General features: G+C 40.1%; 2 protein-coding genes across 2 annotated transcripts; both read right to left on the bottom strand.

Annotated features, from left to right (window-relative positions):
• Positions 1 to 1,063: 1,063 nt before the first annotated feature.
• LOC138037068 (uncharacterized) lies at positions 1,064 to 1,540 on the bottom strand. The gene has a single exon (XM_068883075.1). The coding sequence runs from the start codon at positions 1,538 to 1,540 to the stop codon at positions 1,064 to 1,066; it is 477 nt and encodes a 158-aa protein (XP_068739176.1).
• Positions 1,541 to 1,838: 298 nt separating this feature from the next.
• Positions 1,839 to 3,008, bottom strand: LOC138037067 (uncharacterized). Its single transcript, XM_068883074.1, has one exon. The coding sequence runs from the start codon at positions 3,006 to 3,008 to the stop codon at positions 1,839 to 1,841; it is 1,170 nt and encodes a 389-aa protein (XP_068739175.1).
• Between the last annotated feature and the right edge of the window lie 15,327 nt (positions 3,009 to 18,335).

Here is an 18,335-nt window from a genome sequence, read left to right as displayed (position 1 = left end):
ATGTGGATATCGTTTGGTTTACTTCCTCTTGTTAACAAATCAGCTATGTTAAATTCGCTTGCGGTCCAGTACCAGTCTTTCGCATTGGTTCCCTCTTGGATTTCTCCTATCTGCACTGCGGCAAAGGTATTGAATCCATAGGATTCTTTTTGGATCATGGAGTGAACGATTTGAGAATCAGTGATGTGGTAACATTTTTCGAAACGGTATCTGCATTGTTCTGTTATTATGGTTTTTAATCTTTTATTTAACACTGCACCACAGAGCTCTATCCGGTCGATCGATAGTTTCTTGGAAGGTGCGAGGTGGTTTTTGGACAAGATGAGGTTGGTTGCGTGGTCTCCATTAAGAAGTCTCCATCTAGCATAAGCACATGCACCATATGCATCATTAGATCCGTCGCTGAATATCACGAGGATTGGATCTCCCGTTGCTTCTTTAGGTTTAGTGCATCGATTCACTTTAATCTTTTCCATCTTACTCAGATCTTGGAAGAAGTTAGCCCAGTTCTGGTGATCTTCGTCGGGTATAGGATCATCCCATTCCAATTTTGTGTTGTGAAGCCACAACCGTCTCATGAGAATCTTTGCCCTGACGGTCAGAGGACTTGCTAATCCTCTGATGAGTGGATCATAAAGACTATTTACTTGAGATAGAATTATCCTCTTCGTTAAAATCTTGGAGGTATTAGTAGTCGTATCTTGATTTTGTTTGGGGCGTCGTTTCTTGCCTTTTGGTGTAACATTTAGATTGATTTTGAAGCAGAAATTATCCGTAATTGGATTCCATACAATACCAAGCACTTTCTCGTGTGCTGTTTTCGTGTTAGTTGGTATAAGATCCTGGTCTGGAGCAGTCTTGTCATGTGAATATATCCATTCCTTTATTTTGAAGTTTCCGTAACTCAAGATGGTTTCCATTTCATTCGTGAGCCTTTTGGCAGTTTCAACGTTGTTAACGCTATTGATGATATCATCCATGTATGTATTGTTTATGAGGAGCTCAGATGCTTGCGGGTAATTTTATTTAGCCATCTCTGCTGTTTTTCGCAGTGCTACAGTTGCTATAGTTCCAGAGGGTTTATCTCCAAAAGAAACCCTCTGAATAACATGTCTGGTTCCCTAGTTACATGCACATCTCTCCAGAGGAAGCGGTGCGTGTGTTGTTCTAACACTCCCGTTCCGACTGTGTGGTACATTTTCTTGATGTCGCCTATGAATGCTATTTCATTCTCTCTAAATCGGATAAGTATTCCTAGGAGACTGTTTAAAAGGTCGGGTCCCTTAGCCCAATATTCGTTTAGTACATGACCCATGTAATTGGCACTGCTGTTAAAGACAATTCTTACTGGTGTAGACTTGGAGTCTGGTTTCAGCACTTCGTGATGTGAAATGTAGTGAGCAGGTCCTTTGTATTTCTGCAATTCTTCTTGTGTTAGTTTGCGAGCTACATCTCTATCTATCATGTCCTGTATTTGTTGTTGATAGGTTTCAGCGTGTTTCTTATTTTTAGAAAGTCGTTTTTCGGTCAATACTAGCATGCCGAATGCTGCTCTTCTGTTGTCTGGGAGATCAAAAGGATCTCTGATCCAAGGATATTCTGCAGTCCAGAATTTTTCTTTTGCGTCATGGCTCAAAATTTTCTCAATTAATTCTAACTCCTTTTTTTCCTTGATTGTGTAGTCATTGCTACCCAGTGATCATCTCCCGCACTTGCATCCACCGCAGCGAGGCTTACATTGTATTCCGAGATTCTCCATGTTGTAGAAGTCTTCGATTGTTACCATCTTGACATGATGGGCGTACGTTGTTCCAATGAGGGACTTTTCGTTGGTCCCTTTAAGAACTGGGTGTGTTCCACCGGTACATCGTCCGAACTGATTTCTCAATAAAACTGAGTAGATGTCCAGAACTTTGTTCCTTTAAGGGGTGGAAGTCTGCGTATTCAGAACCTATCAAGGTATCAACCTCTCCGGTGGGCCTTATTAAATCTTCCTCGTGTACGTCTTTGAATAGTTTAGAGATCCCCTGTATGTCGATTGATGGCATGGGGGAGGTTATCTTGTCGATTCCGTAAACGTCGGACACGATTGCTTTGGCCTGTTTGTCAATAAGTGGGAGCTTGTACTTAAAAGTGTCCACGGTTTCACTTTCGCCACCTACTTTGATAATTGATAGTTGTGCCTTGATACCCTTGAGGTTTTCAGCTCTTGCCTTTGCATTTGTGATAAAACATAATGACGCTCCCGTGTCCCACAAAACGTTTGCAAATCCATTCTTTGTAGGTATCTTCTGTATTTGGAGTAAGCACGTTTCAATTTCGTTATTACACACACTTGCAGTACCGCTTACGGAAACAATGTCAGTTGGTGATTTTTTGTCCTGTTCTTCTTTATGTAGTGTTTTGTGGTGAAACCTATTGCAGTCGTTAACGCCACATGGTTTCTTGCCTCTACAGTCTTGAGTTCTGTGACCCCGTTTTAAGCAGGACCAGCATGCTCCCCTTTCCTTTAATGTGTCACGCCTTTCTTGCATTGGTTTTGAGAGATAAAGCCTGCATTCATTAGTCCAGTGATTAGCACCTTCATGGTATAGGCATTTGTTTCGCTTATAGCGGGATGTACCTTGTCCTTCTGGGATGGCGACTTTGTCATCCTTTTTCTCTAGATAATGAAGTGAACCCCTTACTGGAAAGTTGCTGTTTGAGCGTAGTTCTGCGTTCTCGTATTCTATTGCTTGTTTTTGCTCAAGGAGAAATCTTAACAGACTTGGAAACTTGTCTCTTTTATCGATGGGATTGTGTTCGGAGCTTACCAGTTTCGCCCATTCTCTTTTCATATCATTTGGCAATTTTCTTTCTATTACGCTCACAGAACTGGTTGTGGTTATTTCTTTCTCTTGACCTAATCTTCTCAAGTCTCGGTAACCGTCGTCGATGACATTGATAAATTCGACGAATTTTTTGTTTTCGCCTTCTCTGATAGGTTTTATGTTTTGAATGGCGCACATTACGACGTCAGCAACCTTTGCAGGATCGCCGTATTTTTCGTCCAGTCTCTTCCACATCGCAGTAATATCATCATCGACGCTTTTACCGTATCGGCTGGTTCCTTTCCAAGACATGATCGGAGAACATATGGTGCGTTCTCGGCATTAATTGACGGCATGACTTGTTTTTCAAAATCTGTTTTGAATTGTGGATAATTTCTTACGTTTCCGTGAAATGACGGCATCTTGATTTTTTCAAGTTGTAGCGGATTGCTTTTGTCTTTTGCCTTGCTATCGTTTATTTTAACCGAGATAAATGCTTCGATGCGGCTACTGATCTCTTGATGGCGCGCGTGCATGTTTCGAATCCATTCGATTTCCTTTTCAACGTCTTCGTTGTCAAGTAGCTCGAGCATTGTGTTATGTAATGCCTTACAATCCGCGAGCGCGATATCTAAATCTCTTTCGGTTTTGCGCAAAGCTTCGGGGGCATTTTGGGATGCCATTGCATCGTATGCGTGTTTCACTAATGTGTCAAAGATAGTTTTCACGGACTTCTTTTTTATACTAAATTGTTCCAATAGTCGTCTGAGTTTTTCTTGTTCCAGTCTCATTGATTCCTGTTTGTGAAATTCTTCCACTCGTTTCTGCTCGTGTAAGGTGTGGTCGTTGACGTACTGCGTGTGAGTAGTCGCTGCCTCTTCGTATAATTCTTGCAATTCGTTTATCCATGCTTCGTTCTGCTCTATTTCGTCTTCGGCTAAGTGTATCATGTAAATATCATGCTTACCTTCGACGATATTCCAAGCTTCATGTAAGTCCGCAAAGGTTCTTTTAACTGCTTCCATACCTTAGTTTTCATCCACGGACTTCAAGAATTCATTTCGTTTCCTTGTGAATCTTGCCTTGGCTGATGTCCTAATTCTCTTCGCCTCTTCTGCCATTCCTGGAGGATTCTCTCGGATTTCGAATGTATCGGTGTATACCAATATTCAATAAGCGATCGGTTTCAAACAACTTTATTCCGTTTGGTAGCAGAAGTGTAACGCATAATTGAAGCAGTGGTCAGTCAATACAATATGTAGTATGTGGTATGTAGTATGTAGTTCGAAATCCGATGGCCTTCAGATGCTGTCTTATCACAGTTGTTTATGTGTCAATTAGTAATTAGGCAATTATCGTTTGTCACGTTATGTGCACGTAATTATGTGAAATTATAATCAATGACGATACACTTTCGTCCATTGTTTTTTTAACATTACCTAGTTTCTGCACGCGGATCATTATTAGTAAGGCGACGTTTGCCTCTCTCATTTTCCAAAAATGGCCAAACGTACGTATAGTGCCTGGTTACTTAAAGATCTATTGAACCATTACTTCAAGTGTAAAAATTTAATTTCACATATCTCAGTGATTACAAGCACCATAAGGGAAGTATAATGTATCGGGGTAGCAATTCACCTTTATCACTCGGCGGCCATTTTGGAGTCCTTGGGGAATAAAGGCTTTGTCTTTGCATTGTCTTTGCCCGTCCAGCCTCACATTGAATGAGAGGTTCGAGGGGCAAAATCTTTTGTTTGGACATTGAGTGATATGGGTCTATTGCGCCTGAATATTCTTCGGTCAAGTTTGTTTTTAATAGACTTGATTTGCGAATTTTTCGGAAACGATTTATCAAGTTCATACAAGAGTTCATCAATCTTGATATCTAATATACCACTTCCATTGTTTTTAAATCAACAGGATAACAAAGACTATTCTGATATTTTTCTTCCACATCGATATCGATATCAGAGACGTCAAGAGTTTACTGGTAAGTCACCTGATTTGCTTAATGATCATAGCACGTTAGTACTCGCACAACACAGACAAACAAGTCAGACGACCGTTGTTTACATGCCTCGGTACACTGGATACGACTGCGCTCTTGGTGTTGACCACTTGACGAAAGGAACGCAGGCCCATGAGGAGACAAAACACAAGCGTCGCTGTTATTGAATATTTGTTATAGGTATCGGCCCATTCTTACTTGTGCAAGGATTTTACCAGCACAATATGGTATTGTAATTTAATGCAATCAGTCCTCTTACATAGTCGACAAACTGCCCGCGCAATTCCATGATAAACTTATTCCAGCATGATAGCCCGATATTCATGGCTTCTTTTTCGCAACGGATCGTATGTTCATCTTCGGTGGTAAACATTTGTTTCACGGCATAGAACCGATTTAACTTTTTATGTTTACAGAGGAGGACCTGTAATAAAAAAAAAATGTTAAGAACCAAAGTAGAGAGTTTGAAGTTAAAATTTTAGAATAACAATGGTTGTCTAGAATAATTCAATCAACTGAGCCCCTGGTGCGTGACGATCAATAAGAATTAAAAAACACAGGATCTTTCGTCTTTACGGTTAGAGTCCACTGTTTCTGTTTCTGTATTGTTCGTCCATTATTTCTAAACCCACGCAAATTTGTCTTGCGCTCAACTTCCAAATAATGCTAATACCTCTTGTTCCTTTTGTATTGAGAAAATCACAAGGACGAAAAAGTAGGAACACTTTAAAGTGCAATCACTAACCTTAAATTCTTCATAGGATTTAGCCCTAATTAATGCAATGTATCCGAATTATCGAAAGAACTCACTTACATTTCAAAAGGCACATTGTCCAAGGATTCTATCAAAAATGATTTCTGTGTGGCTTTCGATCAAGTTTGCCTCTTCTGGCCGTGGCTCATCATTCTTTGTCGATGTATCGTTCTTGGGTTTTGGCTTCTTGTTGAATGGCGAGCCTGAACTTGATTTCTGGAGCTTTCTTTTAATTTTCCTTGGGCACTAAAAAATTGCGACAGTGAGAAGGAATTTGACTGCTTTGTCTATGATATTGGTAAAGGACACATTTTATTAATAAAGCGGGCTGGTCTGTTTTCATTTTCATTCAATTCTTTATTGATTCACACGATTTCTAGAAGTGAATTACACAGAAATTGACCTAGGAAGTAGAAGGTAAGGAGAAAGCATCAGTAGAAACCAAGTTTAATTTTTGAGAAGAAAACACTTGCAGTGTTTCCTAAAAGTTTGCTAAAAGTAAAGGCATGGATTTGCCTAATCATTTCCTGTGCTCCAATATGTTTCTCGTTATGAACGTCAAGACATCTCGCTACAAATCAAGTTTTTTTCACAACGCGATTTGCAACGATTTTTTTGGGTGTGTGCTTAGGTGCGCCTATCAAAAGTGCAACGCAAAGGCAAGGAAAAACGTTCTTGCACGCTTTCTTCGCTACTGCGTCAGTGTAAGTGCAAAACCGATTCTTCAAGAAAAACGACTGCAATCCTCCGTCCGCATATTGTAGCTTGCAAAGGTCAGAATCGTAACCGGTAAAGTAAGCAATCTCGTGGAAATCCTAACCTTCTGATTGTGACCTCATCAGTGGAATTTTTGAGAGATATTGAAATCGGAACTAACTGAAACGTTCTTGTACGCTTTACTCAATATTTCTGTCTGCTGATACATTCAACGCTACATCGTTCATAAGGGTGAAATGGTCTTTTCAAACTCAGGCGAGACGACCGAATTGAGCAAAGGCTCTTATTCCAAATTGCATGGGAATATCACGTGACAATTTGTTCATGATTTTCTGTTGTGAAAAACGTGGGATTCTTCGTCATAATAATTGTAACCAGGATTTCTTCCTCGCACCACTCGCTGGCAAAAAATACTTGACAAATCTAATTGTCCTATGGAGGCTTATGGACGAAAAATCAAGCTTTTGCTTACCTTATCTTTCAGATCAATTTTTTTTGCTGTCAGGTCATTGGTCACGTCCGTGTGACTGTCAACCTCGCCAGAAGTAACTGACGAAGAAATACTGGAAAAGAGTGAAGTATGATTAGAGTTTAAAATTAGCTGATAACAAATCTAAACATTTTGAGATCAGATCAGAGGTCAGTGCTTCCTTTTATGGCCCATCGACTGGACAAAATAATTGCGAAATAAGGAAAAGTGGGTTTATCTCTAGTTTTTTGGCGTTTAGTCCCTGTCCAGTTACTACGGTATATCTCCGCTCCTTGTCCTTTGAGTCGTTTGTAAATTTCCCCTTTCTCATTCTTCCCTGGATAAATGGGGAACGCTAGGCTGCGTACATTTACTAGTTTTTTTTTCTACGCCGACGAAGACGGACGAAAATATGCGAATCCTTCATTCAGCTTCGTGTGGCCTTTTTTCGCGGGAGGCATAGAATAAGTTGATTGGTCGCTCTAGAAAACGCAGAATAATAATCGATCTGTCTCTTCTTTTCTTCTCTTCTTTTCTTTCTTCTTTTAATAATCGATCTGTCTCTTCGCTGGAAATAGTTGAGAAAGGCAATACCTTTTCAAAGCATCAGTGGATGAGTCAATCGTAACCGGCAAATATATTCGAACACGTCCAAATGAAATAAAGACATTTTTCTCATCTAGATTGTTTTCAAGAAAACAGAAGAGCAGAAGAAACCAGCAGTAAGAACTAAAACAGCTGCTATCGTTAATTGCGCAGTGGGTGGAACCATCTCTATTTGCAATGAATAAATCCAAGTTTAACATATGAAGCGCTACTTTTCTTACCTTGTGTCATTATTTCTTCCTGTGATAGAATCGAAAACACTTTTCATAGCGATAAACGTCGCGAAAAATGTGTTCATAACCATGGCTTTCTCGGCAGAATCGCTTCCAATCCAGTAAAATAGCTACCTCTAAATGAAAAGGCTTACGTCATAATGGGTATTATGACCACGCGCGAGCGGAGGGATTCCATGAGCCTCGCTGGAAATATTGACGTAACTCAGATATAAAGTTTTGACCTGGTCCCAGGTTGTTTAAAAGGTGGATAACGCTATCCACCGGATAAATCTCTATTCATTGGATACTACAATTGGTTTTGCTATGACTTATCCGCTGGATAGTGATTTATCTACCTAACGGATGTCGATATCCATCGTTTGGGGCTAGGTCACAATTTCCTTTTCAGAACGATCACTCATGTTTTTATGAATTGAGGTGCGGTTGATTTATCAATAGCAATGTAATTTATATAGCGCATTTGTGTGGCTTAGCGACAGTTTTTCGACCTTATTCGATAATACTAGAGGAGTCTAATTAACCTGCATGTTCAGATGTCATTCTCAGTTCACAGACCTTGAGTGTTTGTCCGATCGCAGGGGCTCCTCTCCCAGAGACTAAGCCAAGCAGTCGGCAGTTTTGCAAATCTGACGAGTATGCGAACGATGAAAACCAGTTGCATACGAAACGAACGTGAATGAAAAGAAAGGAAAAAAAAAAGGAAAGGAAAGGAACTTTATTTAAGTGTCTAGTCGTTCTAGCGCTGAAGCACTAATTGGGGACACTATAAATTGAAATTAACAATTAACACAAATCAAGTCAAATGTTGGTTTTTGAGGAGAGGGGAAACCGGAGTACCCGAGGAAAACCTCTAGGTGCAGAGTAGAGAACCATCAAACTCAACCTACATTTGACGACGAGTCTGGGAATCGAACCCGGGCCACATTGGTGGGAGGCAAGTGCTCTCACCACTGCGCCATCCCTGAACCCCAAGGTGGGTCGTATGCGTCGTTTGTCAGAAATACTCCTTCTATCTGGCATCATATCATTCATAACACATACAAATTGCGGCGAGGAAAACGTAGAGAGGACAAGTAGCAAGCCCTGTGCCACAGCACGCAGGCAATTTTTAAAAGTGGGGTCTTTTCTCGATTTGCTTAGAAAAATCGAAAAGAAAATGCTTTGCTCGCTGGGTGATTTCTGCAAAAAGGAAAGGAGAGTCTAAGGACGCTTTCCATTGGACAGAACTGACCGGCCAGACCGGGCATTTGGAAGAACTAACACACTTCAAGGATGATGCATACTCCTCCAGAAAAACATGAGGGATTAATCATGCAAGTGTTCCTTCAAATTGTTTCATTTTCTTTGCAAACTTCCGGGTCTGACCGGCCAGTTCTGTCAAAAGGAAAGCGCCCTAAGAAATATTCCTAAGTGGAAGCAGCTGAAAACGGGGCATTTTTCTTTCAATTTTCACTAAAAAAGATTTTATTCCATTGTTGTTACTAAAATTTGTCAACTAGAATGTGGCGGACTATTGCAGTTTTTCTGCTGATCTCGATAAAACTTACGGGATGAAACAAAAGTGAAATACTTCTAAATGCACCTCTTTGTGCTGACGCCTTAGTGAATTTAGTCTTAAGGTGGCTCAAACCAGTTTCTATACTTTCAAGAGACCTTCTTATTAGAAGGATTGACACTACAACACTTTATTACGTAACAGCAATGTTGTGGTAGCATTTGAAACATCAATTATTGCTGAACAAGATTCAGTCATTTTTGTGACGACGGTAACAGTTTACCATTGCAATAGGAAAGCCTTGCAAAAACACCTCATATTTTGGCCTTAGTTGCTCATATCTGAAAAGCGAACTCGATGACCCCAATTTTTTATTGCATAAAAGTAATCAGTAGGCAAAGATGAAATTCTGTGCAGCGGATTTATTGATTCAGAGCTACCTTAAATTTTCAATTATTTAAGGTGGCTCCAAATTACGAGGCGCTAAATTAGATTACTCCTTTGACGCTAGATTTCGCTGAAAGGTCGGTTATACTTCAGAAGAAACCGCCTGAAATATTAACTCCCCTTGGTCTCGCATTAATTGTCAACACCTCCGTCAATCTCACCCAAATAAAATATCTTGATGACAAATCTTATTTCCAACAATTCGACCAAAATATAAATAATCTAATATCTTTCATTGTTCAAGATGGGGCAGTTTCCGGTTTTTGCGATACAATTAATGTTGGGAGTCCAGCAAGCGGCTATTTCCTCCACAGAGATCATTGGCAGAGATTGAGCAAGTGGCCGAAAATTTCTTTGCTTGAGCTAAACAATCGCCTGAGTTGATTATTGAGGAATAGCATCAAATGAAGATACCCGTGCAGAGGGCGTTACAATAACTCTTAAATTGGCGAGGGCGCTAGATTCGAAGCTTACGCCGCAATCGGAGTTAGTCTTCGCAGTGGAGATGTTGTTTCAAGTTTACAGCGATCGCCTCGATCTTGGAAAGGGGTGGTAAATATTGAACGAGGAATTACATGTCTTTCGTCTTTTGGAAATACTAGGACAATTCGTTTTTTCGACTCTTTCCTGACGAAGTAAAAAGATCCCTTTCTGTGAACTGAACGATGGCAGCGAAAGTCCTCTCGATCCAGCACTGCTTGGTGTCAAGTACAAAAAAATGCGACGTCTTAGTTGCTTGGACTCTTGGTCTTTGTAGCCTGCGTGGCAGGCCGTAGAAGGGGAATGAAACATCTTCCAGATGCAAAACAAACTTGTGAGCACACGAACCTAAAATCTCGCAAAGGGCAAACATGACGAACGCAAAACCGAATGAAAGGATCCGAAATAAGAAATGTTTACACCTCAGTGATATTGGGATACGCTGACTGGAACGTTAAAGTGTTGAAAAATCCGCGTTACTTCTATCTTTGTGAATTGGTGTTGTAGCCATTCGTGTCAAAATAAATTGAGTTATTGGGTAATTAAATCCGGATTTCTATCATGCGGTGGGGCAAACAAAGCGATGGGAGCTAAGTTGGGGTTCAGTCAGTTCAGTGAGAAACTTTTAATGTCGTTCGCCGATTAAGAAACTCAAGCCTATGTTGTGAGTGAAAACTCAATTAAAATTGCATCTAAAAAGTGAAAATGTTGGATTCAGCCGTCTTCTGGTAATGTTATGAATAAGATAGTTCATCAAAATCTTGCATGTTGACATGAGGAAATCGTCAGTACAGAACTCCCTGCAGCGGTATGTTGGAAATGCCCGAAATTTATTTTCTTTGAGCTGTTCTTTGCACCAGCATCATCCGCGGGTGTCAATTTTTTTATTGTTTCACGGTCTTGATGTTAGTAACCTAGGGGGAGGTCACCGCATTATTCACAACACTGTTAATTTCGAAACTTTGCAGCTGGTTGCCAGTACATGTAGCTGGTAAAAGGAGTGCTCAATTTTACTTAATTAGCCACATTAATTACAAGAATGGTTTTCGCCAGTTTTCTCTCTCGCTGCGGAAGTGTTTCACTCTCCCTTGGCCCACTGGTTTCACTGCATTTCGTAGATTCACGTTATTTTCGATCCGACAACCTGTACCAAATCAAACCACTACTTTTGCTCGGTGACCTATTGATTTTATTTGTAAACACTAAGTGAGGTTCACCAATACGTTATCCGTTGTCATGAGCTCTCTAGACTTCACCTTTACTTCTTTAATTTTGTTCCGTACTTAGCAAATTTGAACATAGTCTCAGTCTCCAGCCGTGGGTGTCTTGGTGCGCCCGCGATCCTTCCCACCACCGCAAGTCTTTTGACCCGGATTGTAGCTATCTTAATTGTCTGTTAGCCCCCTCGGGTCTTAAAGGATTGACAACTGTTTTTACAATTAATAACTTCTGGTTCAATTACAGATTAATCTTTCTGGTAATCTCTCACCATTTTCCAAAGTTTACCCATGGTTGTAGTTCACGTTAACTGGACAATTTGTGTTAACTGTTGTGCATCCCACGGATACGCCCTTATAGGCGTCTTGTGTTAAAAGCGTAATTTAGACACTCGCGTAATTTAGACACATGGAAGCAAAAAATAGCAAACACAAAGAAGCCGTTGCTTGGTTCGTTTGTATAATATCACTTTTAACAAAATCTAATAATAATCTCATACAAAATTATTAAATGCAGATGAAAAATAATCATCGAATGAAAACATGTCCGGAAGAAATTACAATTATCGGAAAAATTTACAAAACTAAAAAAATAACTACGTAGAAGAAGAGATTTGTTGAATTTAAAAAAAATTAAAACCATCTTGGTTGAAAGTTTAAAAGTGCGACGACGTTTCGACGTTCGCTTAACTTCATTATGAAGTCAATAATAAGTGAAATGAGAACGAATATAAATGTAAAAGAATTCCTAGGAGACACGAATAACAAAGTGAAAATATGCAAATAACATAGTATTCGCTCGCAGAGTCACGTTAAAAGTTTGGCGCGAATTCTTTATAGTTAAATTGTTCAACAAATCTGTTCTTCTACGTAGTTTAAAATTTCAACCTCACTCCGACCTTTGCGAAGTTGGATGAAACCAAGTTGCGAAAATGGAAGAAATCTGCTGACAATTTCCAGAAACAAGCTATCAGCGAAGAGTTGAAATCAAAGCTGGTCCAGCTCAAGACATTAAAAGAAGAACTTCGCAACATCCATGATGAAATTCGCTCAAGTTGATCAACCATCCGCCGCATTGCCATAATACGGATATTGTCATCACTACGAAAGAGTCAGTTTCAATCCCTGATGAAGACTCATGGTCAAAAATTGTCTCGCTTGATCTACAAGAAAGTAGAAGTCGACAAACATATTAACAACTTATCATCCTACCACCTATCATTCTTCGATCAACTTGTCCTTTGCAGAGGACCACATTAATACAATTTGCAATACCTCAACAAACACCTCCTCGAGAGATTCAAGCAAGCTTCGAAAAGGCTTATTGGAAATTGGAACCACTGCTTCCATCAGACTCCAAGAAAGACCTTGCCTGTACCACCTTGAGATCCATTTCTTTAAATTACATCGCAAGACGCAGTCCAACATCTGTCCACCTAAAGCCCTGTTGCAGACCATCAACAATCTCAAACGCCGCGATTGCATAGTCATCACCAAACCTGACAAAGGTTCCGGCGTTGTTGTAATGGGTAAGGCCGATTACGTACGGCTACTGTGCGACGCTTCTGTTCGTGATTCCACCAAATTTACCCAATGCAGCACTGAGCGTCAAAAAGCGCGTGGGAGACCATTTAAGTATTATCATACCTTGCTAGAAAAAGAGAATTAACTCAACTTGAAAGTACACAGCATCTTGCCTAAATCACTCGCTGATGCACTCTGCCCAAAAGACTCCAGACTTGCCCACCTGTATGGGTTACCCAAGACACACAAGCGTGAACTGTCTATGAGACCAATATTATCCGCAACGGGAACCTACAGCTACCCTCTTGCAAAATGGCTGGAAGAGAAATTAAGCCTCTGTCAACTAATTTGTACACCATCAGCGATATCTTCCAATTCTCTTAAGATATCAGAAACACCTCTATTGATGTTGATCACATACTGGTATCCTACGATGTAACCGCTCTGTTCACCAATGTTTCTCAGTGCTCACGAAACCATCACAATACTTGTGGAGAAAGCTTTCAGTGACAACTGGTTCATGACACTTACGACCTAAACCTCACCAAAGACCTGCTTAGAGAATTGCTTGAGCTTGCAACTACAAACCAAGTTTTTCAACTGAATGGCATGCTTTACGAGCAGGTAGAAGCGTGGCTATGGGTTCTCCCCTGGGGCCATTATTGGTCAAGACGTTCATGTGCTCTATAGAGGAAAACGAGCTCCCCACTTTCTATAAGCGCTAAGTGGACGACACCTTGACCATCATGCCTGACCTCAACGAAGTTAACATTTTCCTCGACAAATTGAACTCTTGCCACAGAAACTTGAAATTCACCATCGAGATAGCTGAACTAGTATCCTTTTTGTTGGCATGAATATCACTAAAAGTGGCAAATGACTGGAAACATCAGTCTACAGAAAGTCCACCAATACTGGATTACTCCTGCACTACCACAGCCATGTGGACAAACGTTACAAAGATTGCTTACTCACCACTATGATCCATCGTGCATATCAGCTATCATCTACTCCTACTGCGTTTTCTGCTGAATGTAACAAGCTCCGCTCTATTTTCCTCAACCTCTACTACCCAATTAATTTGATCAATTCAGCGATCAATAAGTTTTTGCGTAATATCGACAACATCGATGCAGCCAAGAATACAAGAGATGACAGCTCTAACATCATGGTCCCACTTCCTTTTAAGAATCAACAATCAGCTAACTCTGTATGTCAAGAAGCAAATGCAAATTTTGAGCGCCGACATTGGTGTCCAAATTAAACCAGTCTTTCAGTCTAAGAAGATTCGCCAAATCCTCTCTCTAAAAGAAAAGCCCCCTATTGTCAACAATCAATGCGTGGTTTACAAATTTGAATGTGGCTGTGCGACGCAGATTCTGTCGGGAGCACCGGCCGACGTTTACACCAGCGTATTAGCGAGCACAAATACTCTGCAATCGAGAGGCATCTTGAGCAACACGGTATATTGAAGACTAATTTGGTTGACAAGCAATTTTCTGTTCTAAAGAAATGTAGATCAAGGTTTGATTGTCTAATTTTTGAGAAGTTATTCATTGAACCCTGAGTTGAATACTCAGTGAGACTCTATTCGCGCCAAACTCTTTTACGTGACTCTGCTGGCGAATGTTTGTTATTTGCATATTCTCACTGTGTTATTCGTCTCTCCTAGGGATTCTTTTACATTTCTATTCGTTCTCATTTCACTCATTATTGACTTGATAATGACGTTAAGCCAACGTCGAAACGTCGTCGCATTTTTAAACTTTTAACCAAGAAGGTTTTTAATTTTTTGCACTTTTCAACTTCATCGCAATTCTTTACAGTTAAACTGTTAAAAAAAGATAACTATTAAAAAAATAAAGCTGTTCACTGATTTCCTCAAAGGGACAACATTTTGGTAGGTTCAACTCTTCATGAGAAAGAAAATCGTCTTCGTCGAAGTATTAAACGGCATCAAGTTTTAGATAACGATGTGGTACTTCAGACAGAGCTGTGTAATCTTGGCACGGCCAGCTATTTCCTTAGTTCCTTCTGTTTTTCGATGTTTGGTATTTAACATGGCATTAACCTGTGAGAAGGAGAGAGGATTCAAAAGTCATCAGTGTGTTTTTGTTTTGTTTTGTTTTGTTTTTTGGAGTTATATTGATTGTCTCGGTTTTTTTAATCACATTAACTTCCAGTAGCCAGGTACTTACAAATTGGCCTCGGTAACCGTGGCCAGAATTTCCCTACTTACATATCAAGATTTCGGCTTCTCTGAACTGATAAAACAGTTCCTACCGCTCAATACGCTGCCGTCAATACATAATATTGAGCACATTAAACTTAATAGTTTTTAAACATAGTTAAAAACCTTTTACTTTTTGTCTCTTATACGTAAAGTGTTTATGAAACTTGTAAATCCATGAGAATGTTTGGCGCCTCGCTCGCTGAATTATCTTTATTAATCATCAAATCTAACCGTCTTCTGGACTCCGTAGCACCCTAAAAACTGTATCTGAAGGTCATGGAAGCCTACACTCTTTTTTATCGAGAGGGACCAATTTTGCGGTCGAATTTGTAAGATTGAAACCAGATGTTTCGCTGCTAACCTGTTGAGTATGAAATTTAGTTATGAGCGATCATGAAAGAAGTGAGTTTCAAATGAGACGAATTCTTAATTTATTTATATGTGTTATACGCCATTTCTATAAGTTCATACACTGTCATAAGTGTCTGAATTAGAACGGACGAACGTGTTTAAGCCAATTCTGACCAATCAACTCGACCAACTAAATCGAATCAAACTACGAACTTTCAAGAACTTTATTCTTGTGTTCCGTTTTGCAACTGATTTGTCTGGTTATTGAGCATACGAGAAAGAATGTGAAATAATTTCTAAAAAGCAAACCTTGGTGGTACAAGTTTCAGGTTTTCAACATGGTCCCAGATGGTGTTGTGGAAGAACCTATGTTGACGGATCCAAGGGAAGTGGCCACCCTTGTAGCCAATGCGGTCTTTTCGAGATTTTTCAAGGAGCTAAACAACAACAACAAAAAATGAAGATATTGCTCTGAGTTTCTATCAATCGATGGTTTTTGTGGAAGAGACAGAGGGGATTTTTTATTAGTTTAAGACAAAAATTGACCCACTTAGTGATTGCACTAAAACTGGAACATAGCCAACTTTGGCCGCGACTTCGTTCTCAGGGTACCTGGGTGAAAAGCGGAAGAGAGACCCTACCAGGGCACCTGTTTCCTAATTTTTTATCATTTTCTTATTTTCCCTTCTGCTGCCAAAAGGCACAGTTATGTTACAGACTGTCCTTTCTTTACAAAGTGGAGAGCACCTGACCGTTCCCTGCCATTTATCAGGAAAGTTAACACGTACATGAAGGCACAGCTCTGCTGCATGGAGAGACAGGTCACCGCTTGACACACAACTGTCGAGACTCGATGAATCTTGGTGAACAATGTTGACGTGAAGATCTTCCATCTGTTCTCCAGTCTTAACTGGATGCTAAAAAAATACAAGTTTTTAAATTAGAACAGCTTGTTTGTATATTGTACCATTGCTGACCATATCCTAATGATTGGGTTCACTTTAAAAGACTGCGGAACAAAGTCAATAGTGCGACTAGGCTAGCGAAGCAAGTTTATTATCAAAATATGCTAAACGAGCATAAGGGTGATTCCCGCAAAACCTGGCAGATCATCAATGAGCTGTCTTTCGTGGAAACGTCTGTGAAACAACTGAATGTAAATGAGCAACCAGTAACAGCTCCAGCAGAAATAGCGCACGAATTTAATCGTTATTTTGCTACCATTGGCCCGAAACTTGCTAGTGATATTCCTTCTTCAGAGGGCAACAGCTATCTGAATTATCTCACTAGCACGGATAAGGAGTTTCAGTTCCGCCCAACCTCCACAAATGATGTATTTTCACTGCAGAATAAAACTGAAAAAATCAAAGGCAGTCGGCCTTGACAAAATTTCTTCTCGACTTATTCGTGAATGCGCGGATCTTATTTGCAAACCGCTGTGCTATGTTTTCAATCAGTCATTAAATGTAGGTGTGTTCCCAGATGACTGGAAGTGTGCACGGGTCACTCCACTATTCAAACAAGGGGAACGTGATGACCTAAACAATTACCGCCCAATTTCCGTTATCCCGGTTATAGCCAAAGTGTTCGAAAGAATAGTTTATGACCAATTATATGCGTACCTAACAAAGCATAACGTAATATGTAAATGCCAATCTGGTTTTCGCTCTATTCATTCCACCGTTACGGCTCTACTTGGGGCTACGGATACTTGGGCTTACAACATTGACCGAGGAAAAATACACGCTGTTGTTTTCCTAGACCTAAAAAAAGCTTTCGATACGGTTAATCACGAGATTCTTTTATCTAAATTAAATAATTACGGCATACATGGCATTTCTTACAACTGGTTTAAGTCCTATTTGGACAACCGCACTCAAAAGTGTTCCATTAATGGATCACTTTCTAAAACTTGCTCACTAAGTTGCGGCATCCCTCAAGGGACTATTTTGGGTCCATTGTTGTTTTTGCTATATATCAATGATCTGCCAAACCGTCTAACGAATTGTGTGCCATGGATGTACGCAGATGACACCCACCTAACATATGCGGGTGACAATACAGGCGACATAGAACCAAGACTTAACCATGATCTAGAAAATGTTAAAACATGGTTGATAGCAAACAAACTTACCCTGAACATGACAAAAACCGAATTTATGCTGATTGGATCAAGGCAGAGGTTGTATGCTCTCACAAATCCTCCAGTTCCCGAGATTAATGGTGCTCCTATCACTCAAGTTTCTGTTGCTAAATCCCTGGGCGTGCTTATTGATAATAATCTTAACTGGAGTAGCCATGTCGATAAACTGACAAAGAAAGTAGCTTCTGGAATTGGAGCCCTCAAACGTATAAGGCATCTCGTTCCTCAGACGACATTGCGCTCTATTTATCACGCTTTACTTCAACCGCACATTGACAACTGCAATGTCGTCTGGGGAAACTGTGGTATCACGTTACATGACAAATTACAAAAACTGCAAAATAGAGCAGCCAGAGTTTTGACCTTCTCTAATTTTGATGCAAATGCTAGCGAGCTATTCAAAATTTTAGGCTGGAAAAATCTAGTTAGCCAGCAACAAATTGCGCTGGCCACAGTGGTCTATAAGTGTCTTCAGGGGCTAGCACCGGAATATCTATGTTCTAAATTTACAAACCGCGAATCTGTTTATAGTTTAAGAGACTCTGAAAGAAAGCTTAATGTTCCGTCTCCGCGGACAAATTATTATAGAAACAGCTTCAGCTATAGAGGTGCTACTGTCTGGAATAGCTTACCCCTCAAAGCGAGACAAGCAGAGTCTCTTGGGCTTTTCAAAAATCTGATTAAAGACATATTTACTGGGTTGCCTATGGGCAAACCCAGTCGAGGTCTGCGTTTAGTTTGTTTGTTTTCTTTTTTTTTTTTTTTTTTTTTTTTTCCGTGTCGGGAAAAGTCTTGCCTGTCACTCCCCTGGTAAGTGTTGCCTTTGTATATAGAGCATTTTGCGC

Source organism: Montipora capricornis, chromosome 2 (genome assembly GCF_036669925.1).
Source record: "Montipora capricornis isolate CH-2021 chromosome 2, ASM3666992v2, whole genome shotgun sequence".
NCBI lineage: Eukaryota > Metazoa > Cnidaria > Anthozoa > Scleractinia > Acroporidae > Montipora > Montipora capricornis.
The sequence above is the reverse complement of the archived record's forward strand: the minus strand, read 5'-3'. Positions and strand labels throughout refer to the sequence as shown.